This window comes from Lactuca sativa, chromosome 3 (genome assembly GCF_002870075.4).
Source record: "Lactuca sativa cultivar Salinas chromosome 3, Lsat_Salinas_v11, whole genome shotgun sequence".
NCBI classification, from domain to species: domain Eukaryota; kingdom Viridiplantae; phylum Streptophyta; class Magnoliopsida; order Asterales; family Asteraceae; genus Lactuca; species Lactuca sativa.
This window is the reverse complement of record NC_056625.2, coordinates 89786118-89796761: the sequence shown is the minus strand read 5'-3', so window position 1 is coordinate 89796761 and position 10644 is coordinate 89786118. Positions and strand designations below refer to the sequence as shown.

The following is a 10644-nucleotide window of genomic DNA, read 5'->3' as shown; positions in this document are numbered from 1 at the left end:
AGAAGTTAACATACATTCTATTAATCATAGAAATTACAAAACCATATACGAAGACATGTTGTTATGCATTTCATCGAACACACGATGGTGGATGAACCAAATGCAAATGAACATTACAACCATAATCATTAACACCCACAACAACCATATATATAACTAGACTTGATGATATATAACATTGATTATGTAGAGATTTTTGAAAATTTCTAACCAAATATCTCAGTGGACTTGACATCAAACTTCTTCATTTCTTCCTTTGGTGAAATTGTTACAAACACTCTCTTTTCCATTGTTGTTTTCACCTTATCCATAATAGCATTCTCCCTTTCTGTGACTACCTTAACCTTCTAGTGAACTTCCCATAGTTGTGTTTAACCGTATGCTATATATCATTCTTATCTTATCTCTTGACATTCCTTTTGCCACTGATTTGTAAGATCATGTCTTAGTCTATCCCCACCTTAACATCTTCTTTCTTGATCCCAGAAAGATTGGCCTTGAACATATGGGTTGGTTTCCTTCCAATCTTTGAAATGGACCGGATGTCAAGTGAGAATGGATCCAAAATACTGCAAAGTCTTCCCATAATTTAGAATTAGGGATACTATATTCAATCATGATTTTCTTATGATTTTAAATTATAAATAAATAAATAAAAGATGTTTAGAAAAATATTTAGGGGGATGTGATATTTTGAAAGTTTAGAAAATGTAAATAGGATATGTAGATATGATAGTTTTTGTTTGTTTGTTTTTTTTGTTTTTTTTTTTTTTTTTGTTTTTTTTTTTTTTTTTAAATTTTATTATTATTATTTTTTTTTTTACAAAAAAAATTACTAACAAACTTCCAAATTCTTCAAATAGAATTGAAGAAGCTCCTAGACATTCTAGAGAGTTCCTCGCTTCCTCCATAAATTGAATCTCCACTGAATCACCCCCACCAGATTTTTTCTAAAATGGCGTTACTTGGCGATCCATTCAGACGATTCTTCTTCAACCCTCCAATCTATCGCACTGGATCAGTAACAACAGGTCTCATGGATTGGTTCGAAACTCCACAAGCTCACTTCATCAAAATCAACGTCCCAGGTAACTCTTCCTCTCAATCTCACTCTTTAAATCACCCGCAAACAACTATTCTATCCCAATCATTCCTCCAATTTGTTATACCAAGAGAAGATGTATCAAATTCATCATAAATTCGAGTCCAATACAATCAATTTCAACTGGCCGAAACAGGTATTACGAAGAATAACTTCAAGAAATGGAAACGAGATTATAATTCATCAATTTTTTCGCAGGATATAGCAAGGAGGACGTGAAGGTGCAGGTGGAAGAAGGGAATGTGTTGGTGGTGAGAGGCGAAGGTGGAAAAGAAAAGGAAAAGGAAAAGGGGACTGTTTGGCATGTGGCTGAGAGAGGAGGAGGAGTCGAGGGTGTTGGGTTTTCGAGGGAAATCGAGTTGCCGGAGGATGTGAAAGTTGATCAGATCAAAGCTCAGGTGGAAAATGGGGTTTTGACGGTGGTTTTGCCGAAAGATCTCAGCCCCAAGGCCTCCAAAGTTCGTAACATTCATGTCTCCAGCAAGCTTTAGTCATGAGTACGTGAGGTGCTGACGAAACTTAATGTAGAAACCTTTAGAGATGTATTTTGTTCTCATGAAAGATAGTAATTAAATCATTATATGTATAATCCACAATAAAAAGGTTCGATACCCATTGTGTTACAACATTGTTTATCATGCTGTAAATAGGATGTTACAACATTATGGATATATTGTCCAGGGGATTCATGGTGCACCAAAACTCAAGAATACTTTTTTCCTTTTTTTGTTTTTTTTTTCCTTTTCTTTCCAATCCTTTTATTTCTGTACATTTCTTTCTTTACTCGAGAACATATTTTATTCCATTTCCTTTATTTCCCCTCTTTATAGAAAGAACTCAAGAATACTTAAGAACACCAATTTCCTCCCATTTCCTCCATCTTTCATTCCTTAAAAGAACTTGAAAATAGGGGTGTAAGTGATTCTTGTGTCTTCAATCTGTTGCATAATCATATCTATATGCAAATAATCTTATCTTGTTTTGGCTATAAAACAAGATATCAGACACACCACATACATCAAGGTGAGTCATGTTGCAGTTATACACGTCACCATACTAACTAGTCATCATTTATATAAAGTAGCATATACTTCTATTTTTCCTAAGTTGGAATTGTTGGAAATCTCGTGGGTAACAATTTCATAAGTTTCCAAGTATCCTACATGGGTGTGAGGAAAAAACTATCAGTGGGTATTTATAAATTCTTTCTTTTAAGCCTTCAACGGTTTTAGTGTATCTTGAAAGTTGGGCTAAACCCACGGTTAGTTAGCCCAATCGCTCCTAGTCGGGTCCTGGATGTGAATGTCGTCCTGTCTTTGGGCCGATCATCATCATAATCGGCTTTTTGACAATCTTCTAGGTTTCTGCAACTATAAATACAACTCTCAAGGAGTGGTATTCTTTACCCAAAATCATCCGATCGGTCTCTTCTGTCCTCTCTTTCTTTGATTTTTGCAATCTTCTAAGGTTTGTGTAACTATAAATACAACTCTCAAGGAGTCGTATTCTTTATCCCAAATCATTCATCGATCTCTTATCTCCTCTCTTTCTTTGATTTTTGCAATCTTCTAGAGTTTCTGCAACTATAAATACAACTCTCAAGGAGTCGTATTCTTTATCCCAAATCATTCATCGATCTCTTATCTCCTCTCTTTCTTTGATTTTTGCAATCTTCTAGGGTTTTTGCAACTATAAATACAACTCTCAATGAGTGGTATTCTTTACCCAAAATCATCTGATCGGTCTCTTCTGTCCTCTCTTTCTTTGATTTTTGCAATCTTCTAAGGTTTGTGTAACTATAAATACAACTCTCAAGGAGTCGTATTCTTTATCCCAAATCATTCATCGATCTCTTATCTCCTCTCTTTCTTTGATTTTTGCAATCTTCTAGGGTTTCTGCAACTATAAATACAACTCTCAATGAGTCGTATTATTTATCCCAAATCATCTGATCGATCTCTTCTCTCCTCTCTTTCTTTGATTTTTGCAATCTTCTAGGGTTTCTGCAACTATAAATACAACTCTCAAGGAGTTGTATTCTTTATCCCAAATCATCCAATCGATCTCTTCTCTCCTCTCTTTCTTTGATTTTTTCAATCTTCTAGGATTTCTGCAACTATAAATACAATTCTCAAGGAGTCGTATTCTTTGCCCCAAATCATCTGATCGATCTCTTCTCTCCTCTCTTTCTTTGATTTTTGCAACTGCAAAATTTTGGGTTTTCTGGTTCTTGATTAATTGTTTTGCGTTTATCACTTCTTCCATAGTCGTTGAAGCAAAAGCTATTATGCATCAAATCATGGGTATAATGCTTAGAACGATGTAAAAGACCTTTAAGGATAGGAGTTTTTTTTATGCATTCTATTACCGGTCAACATCAGAGAAATCGAGGTTAGATTTAATTACTATTATGTTTTTAATTTGTTCAATAATGAGACGGTATACTTCTATATTTCGTTAATCAGATCTGATCGCTAAGGATAAATATGGATTTTTGAATGAAACTTGGTAATTATTAATAAATAATATGATTTATTAATCGCAACTAATCAATATATAATTCTAAATATTATTTGTTAGTTTGATTGCTTATATATCTAGTTTAATATTCAAGAATATTAAACGGTTTTATATTTATGATAAATTTAGACTAATGAACACTGAGATTTTTTCTTCAAACTTCTGAGTAATGAACCAAGAATTTGTCAAACTTGATCACTTCGACAGTTAAACTACACTCGTAGGTCAAGTTCCCAATTGATGTGCTTAAGCATGTCTTGCTATAATCAAGAACTCAACTCAAACTTGTAAACCAGAAAGCATAATCAAACAACATTGAAGCATCAGATATAATCACCACTAGAAACATAAATCAAACTCACACATCAAAAGTCAAAAATCAAAATCTGCACTAGAAACAGAAACGAAACTTAAACTCAGAAATCAAAAAAACACATCAGTAAACAAAATTCGAAATCATAATTCCTTAGAGTTCCTCTCCTTGTTGTAACCAGCACCTTGTTGTAACTAGCACCTGATATAATCAGCACCAACACCAGAAACCAAAGCTAATCAAATTCAGAGAAAAATTTGAAATCACCATAGTAGCTCACAAATACAGGCAAGATAGTTCAAACATGTATTAATCAAGTGAGAACCTGGTAGGATGAACATAAAAGTTCAACAAGAGCGAACGGTATGGGCCAAACGAGAAACAAAGCAACTGATGTGGCAGTTGGCGACGACTGCATAACGGGGGGAACACCGCCTGATATGTGTATTTTTATATATATTTTTATGCATTATATCTTAATATTTTGGTCTTTATTATTCTCTTTTAGAACTAAAAAGTACTCATAATGCTTTGAATTATGATTTGTAGCTATTCGTTGACGATAAAGCACAAAAGAAAAGACTGAAGCAGAAACCGGGCTTAGAAGCTAAAAGAAAGGAAAAATGCTGGAGGAACAATTACGCCCCGCGTAATACACTTCTACGCTAAGCGTAGCGACCAAATTGAATTACGCCCAGCATAACTTAAGGGTACGCTCCGCGTAATGGCTGGCACCGGATAAACTCAATCGCGTAGAAATCCTTAGTACGCCCAGCGTAATCCGACTTACGCTCAGCGTACGTAAGTCGGCTACAAAGGTTATAAAAGTCGATTTTCAGCTAACCAGAAAGGGGGATTCGACTTCCAACGTAATCTAATCGATATTAAACTTCTGTTAAGCCGTTTTGAGGGTCTAGAAGGCGGCTGGAAGGCCATTAAGTTAACGGGAGCGGAGATCGGAAGGGTTGGAGAGCGGATACGTGTCGGTAATCATATGGGTTGCTAACGTGACCATGTTTAGCATTCCATTGTGTTACTATTCTGTATTTAGTTTCTGATTTGGGTGTAAAAACCTTTTATTTTGTGTTTATGATTGAATGAAGCTTTGATTATTAGACTAATTGCTATAATGAATTGTTTGTTTATGTTTAATTTATCTTGCCAAGCTTGTTAAAAGATCCTTACGTATTAATGATGATTATTTGCTGTTAATTGTTAAGTGAATTGAGTTGTGTGAACACCTGCTTGATTGCTTGTCTCTTATGATTTTGATGACCATCAAGATTATAAGTCTAGGAATAACGAATGTGAAACTAGGATTAACTTGGGAATAAGTAAGTTAATGTGTGAGCCTTGTTTGATGACCATCAACAAGAGGTTAAATTGAATTAGTAATTCGATTAACTGTATTTACAAGTCTTGCTTGATACGAACTAAACACTAGGAAGCATGTTAGTTTAATCAACTGATCACTGTTTGAATTGACTTGTTTGCTAAAGGATTAGTTATAGTGAACGCGAATCTAATCATTTTAGGAATCGGTGAACATGAATAAATGAATTTGTGTATGCAATTGTCTATGTTTTTAAGGTGTAATTTATCTAAACCAAAGTACCTGAAGAGATTTGTTTTCCTGTTAGTTTATCAAGAGTTGTTAATTGCTAGTTTGAGATTTATTAAACCATTTTCTTTATTTTCGTGTGACCTGTAACCTATAATCAAATATTTTAAATTAATTCACCACCGTTCCCTGTGATCAACACCCGACTTACTTAAGCTATACTGTAATCTGACTAGGTACACTGCATATTAGTGCATAGTTAGTCTAAGTTTATTAGGTTATAAATATTAAAATTAGTGGGTACTTTTGTGCACATCACCGCCCCCCTGCTCGTTGCAACTCATCGAGGGTGATTCTCGTTGGCGTGGCGACGGGAAGAAACGGAAGAATTGTGACCGTTTGAGTTTTAATTTGCAACGGTTTGAAAAAAAAATTAAGTATTAAAAAAAACAATTTATCCTATAAATACCTCTCATTTTATTAAAAATTTCACACACTTTCTCTTCTCCTCTCTACATACTTTCAATTATCTTCAAAAACAATATGGATCTTTTCGACTCGTCCGATGATTCAGATGACGATATTTTCTTTAGGATGATGTATCATTATTACACTACCGACCTGCTACAACCACAACCAGACCCAGCCCCGCTACTAACAAGACGTGTGATGTTAAACAGAAATCGCGAGGAAGGACACGAACATCTATATCGCGATTACTTTGCGGATAATTATGTATACGGGGCGAAGGACTTCAAAAGAAGATTTCGTTTGAGTAGGGATGTGTTCTTACGAACCGCCAACGCCTTGGAAAGCCGGTATTGTTTGTTTACTATATTTTTATACAAAATAAATAAAAATGTACTACATGTTTCTTTAATTTTACAACATATGCAATATATTTTTAAACTGTAGTTAATTTATGTTTAGATACGAATTTTTTCAATTAAGATATGATGCTAGAGGTAGACGGGGGTTTACAACGTTGCAGAAATGTGTTGCGGCCATTCGTTTGATGGCTATGGGGGAGTCACCCGACACCATGGACGACTATATGAGAATGTCCGAAAGAACCGCAAGAGAGAGTTTGTATACATTGTCAAGGGGTGTTGTTGAAACTTTTGGAGACGTGTATTTGCGGAAACCTTCGTTGCATGATTTGCAAGAATTGTATGCGGCGCATGAAGAACGCCATGGGTCTCCCGGAATGATCGGAAGCATTGATTGCACACACTGGAAATGGGAAATTTGTCCGGTAGCATGGAAAGGGCAATACGCAAGTGGTCATCACGGATCACCTTCATTGGTGTTAGAGGCTATCGCTTCTCAAGATTTATGGATTTGGCATGCATTTTTTGGGGTTGTGGGTTCCAACAACGACGTCAACGTTCTTGATCAGTCGTCAATATTCGACGATCTTTTGAATGGAAAAGCCCCGGATGCTCCTTTCACGGTGAATGGAAACGAATACAAATATGGGTATTACCTTACAGATGGAATATATCCTCAGTATTCCACATTCGTGAAGGCATTCCGCCACCCAGTTGAAGAACGAGACAAATTTTTTAAGAGAAGACAAGAAGGAGCACGTAAGGATGTGGAACGTGCTTTTGGAGTGCTGAAGGCGAAGTGGCATGTAGTCGAACATGCAGTACGACCATTGGATTTAGAAACTTTACGATATATCATGTATGCATGTATCATAATGCATAACATGGTAGTAGAAGATAAAGGGCGAAATATTGCACACTATATCCCAACGAAGCCCAGACACGTTCAGTTTCAACCAAGAACAACAGATTATTTGCACCGCGTTGTTGACATTCAGGACGCAAATAAACACAGACAACTTCGAGAGGACTTGGCGAATTATATCTTCTATGGTAACAATAACGATAACGAATAGCGTAGTATTTTTTTTTTTGAATTTCGATGTTCTTTCTTTTTTTTGTTTTTGGATATTATGTGTAATTTAGTCTTTATGTTAATTTTAATCTAAAAAAAATTTAATTGTTTTTTATAATTTTTAAACATTATGTTTTATTTATTTTTTATATTTAAAAAATATTTGTCTCAATTTAAAAAAAATCGAAATAAATAAAAAATAAATTATAAAATGGAAAAAAAGTTGGGCCTCGTTTGATAGTTGCTGATTGAGAAAGTGCTGACTGAGAAATGTTTGTCTGGGTAAGAAATCCTGATTAGGTAAGAAATCCTGTTGTTTGATTGTACATCTAACTGAATGTGCTGAGTGATGAAAAATGACCATTTTACCCTGCTGTTATATATATTGATGGATTAAATTGCTGAATAATTATAAAAACATACATATTGTCATACAAAATCTAAATTACACACAAATAAAAAATGTCATACAAAATGTAAATTAAACATAAATAATTTAATATACAAATAAAAACATAATGAAATTTAAAATAACATGATTTAATGTAAAGTAGGTGAAAGTAGTCGATTTGCAATCTAATCACGCAAAACACGCATATATTCAACGGCTTCTGGACCCCATTCTATGCCTTGTATGTTTTCTCTATCAATTCCCCCACCTTGGACGTCAGGAGTAACCATAGTGTCCTCCTCAAAATTTCTAAACAAGTCATCTTCTATATTGTATTTCCTTATAAAATTATAGACCGCGACACAAGCAATTACTATGTCTCTTTGCACTCTAAAAGGATAAGGAGCCATTTGTTTTAAGATTGAGAATCTCGCCTTCAATACACCATAAGCACGCTCAATAACATTTCTAAGTTGTGCATGAGCATGATTGAACCTTTCTTCTCTAGTTAAAGGTCTGCCTCTTCGAAAATCGGCTAACCAATACCTAGTATTGCGGTATGGAGCCATAAACCCACGAGTGTTTGTATATGCGGCATCACAAAGGTAATATTTATCTGCAAAAGAATGTGACACATTATATAATGACACGTATTATATAAAGAAGATAGATAATAAAAATTATATAAAGATTACAAACCTAGTGGAGGAAATGGAAATCCAGAAGTCGAATTGAATGCAACTTCTTTCAAAACTCTTGAATCATGTGCTATACCCTCCCATCCAGCCCAAACAAAGGTGAATATCATATCAAAATCACAAATTCCTATTACATTTTGAAAACATTCTCCTTTTCCTCTTCCTCTATAACGAGTTTGTTGATCAACAGGTACAACCGCATGTACAAGAGTTCCATCTAATGCACCAATTGCTTCGGAAAAAATATTTTTTAACCATCTATGTCGTTCCGAGTTATGTCTTGTTGGGTTAGGAGTTGTTGGTACTATAATTTCTTTTGCAAAACACATCATTGTTGTTAGGACCTCATGAAAACATTGATGAATCGTTTGTGTGGAGTGATGAAATCTTCCCTTAACCGCGCGAAAACGTTCATTATGTCCTATAACATGTAAGAAGATAGCCATCTTCTCTTCAATGCTTATTGTCCTACTAGATTGCAACCAATTTTTTTGGGTAAAATGGTTGCATAATAATGCAAATGCCTCTTGTGTAAGACGCATCATATCGAAACATTGTGTAGGGTCTCCGTACATCAAATCTTGTGTATATGCATACCCGCTTGAATCGTTATCTCTAATTCTATGAATTCTGATTAGCCTGCGCCAGTTTGACCTCAACCAATAAAACGCAAGTAAAAGAAAAGCTACAACTTCACCATCAGAAACCATACTTGATCTGTTACAAACAATTAGGTAACATGTTAAAGTAAAAAAGAATAATGCACCAAAAAAATGAGTAAACAACATCAAAAGTAACAAAAGTCATATAACAAACGTTATATAACAAAATACTAGTAAACCAAAAAGTCATCAAACATAGGATCCAAAAAACTAGTAAACATCATCCAAAAAAGTCATCAAACATAGGATCCAGAAAACTAGTAAACATCATCAAAAAAAAACTAGTATCCAAACTTTTCTACCCGCACCTATCAAAGGTAACCATACTTCCTACCCGCACCCATCACCCACGACTCACAACTACTATGTGAAAGTCGTAACCAAACTTTTCGAACATCAGCACTTTCACCAAATAGCAAAAAGCGGTCTTGTGTCTTTCATCTTCTTCTCCCCATTCCATGTTGTTCAATTTCTCCATACACGCATCAACATCCTTATCCATTTCACTTTTTTCAATTCTTTCATTTTTTTCCACTAACGACCTTGCAAGCTTGACAATCTCCTCTTCAACTTCTAATGCCCTTGCATCTCTTTTTTTTTCCACCAACTCTTTTGTTTCCACCAACTTCCTTATTTTTTGAACGCCCCAAAGATTCTTCGCTTGCACCTACGTGTTGTGTTGAGGTTTCCATTGGAACATCATCATCAAAATCATGGGGACTAAACTCTTCTACAGGACGAGGGAGTGTAGAAGATGACACCCAACTTTGAAATCCGGTTGATGTTGACCCTTCAAATAGTTGGGTGCAAAGATCAGGGAACAATAGGGGTTTAGTTTTCAATGACAACACGAACTTGTTCAACTGTTTACAATTTTTATAAATATTAATATATGTTATAAAAATAATCATAATAGTATTGATTAAAAAAATAAATTTAATCAAATAGTATATGTTATAAAAATAATCATAATAGTATTGGATTAAAAAAATATTACCTTCCCCTTTTCTTTCCATTGTTCATCGGTCAAATTAAATTTATTTTTTATAGGATCATATATATTGCCGGTTTTGTTTTTGAGTTTCACCCAAGCAACATATTTTGATTTGTAGTAGTCAAAGTGGTTTCTCATTTGCGTCTGATCACCTCTTTACCGTGTTCGTTTATCAATTTTTCGCGTATTGTCTTCCATGAATTTGCCTTAAGCCCAAAACCCTCACGACCATTAGTGGTTAGTTCATGGATACATGCATCAAGAAAAGTTTTTTCCTCACTCTCGTTCCAAACCAACATCCTAAAACATTAATATTTAAAGCAATTTATCATAGTTTTTATCAAGTTAAAGAACAATTTTAAACATAAAGCAATTTTCAACCAAGGAAGTTAACATCATCCTAAATTATGATTTGATAACTTATACACAAACAATTTCAGATGTCACAAAACATCAATATTCAAGCTAACAATTTCACAAAAGATAACAAGCTAACAA

General features: G+C 34.6%; 3 protein-coding genes across 3 annotated transcripts; 2 read left to right on the top strand and 1 right to left on the bottom strand.

Annotated features, from left to right (window-relative positions):
- Positions 1–902: 902 nt before the first annotated feature.
- Positions 903–1773, top strand: LOC111904729 (15.7 kDa heat shock protein, peroxisomal). Its single transcript, XM_023900458.3, has 2 exons — positions 903–1088; positions 1301–1773. Exons 1-2 carry the CDS (start codon positions 956–958, stop codon positions 1591–1593), a joined length of 426 nt encoding a protein of 141 aa, XP_023756226.1. The 5' UTR covers positions 903–955; the 3' UTR covers positions 1594–1773.
- Positions 1774–6517: 4744 nt separating this feature from the next.
- On the top strand, positions 6518–7402 carry LOC111904735 (protein ALP1-like). Its single transcript, XM_052769757.1, has one exon. It carries the CDS (start codon positions 6518–6520, stop codon positions 7400–7402), a length of 885 nt encoding a protein of 294 aa, XP_052625717.1.
- A 575-nt stretch (positions 7403–7977) lies between these two features.
- Positions 7978–9654, bottom strand: LOC111904736 (uncharacterized). Its single transcript, XM_052769756.1, has 4 exons — positions 9539–9654; positions 8625–9207; positions 8492–8567; positions 7978–8408 (listed from the first exon to the last, which is right to left on the bottom strand). The coding sequence occupies exons 1-4, from the start codon at positions 9652–9654 to the stop codon at positions 7978–7980; spliced, it is 1206 nt and encodes a 401-aa protein (XP_052625716.1).
- Between the last annotated feature and the right edge of the window lie 990 nt (positions 9655–10644).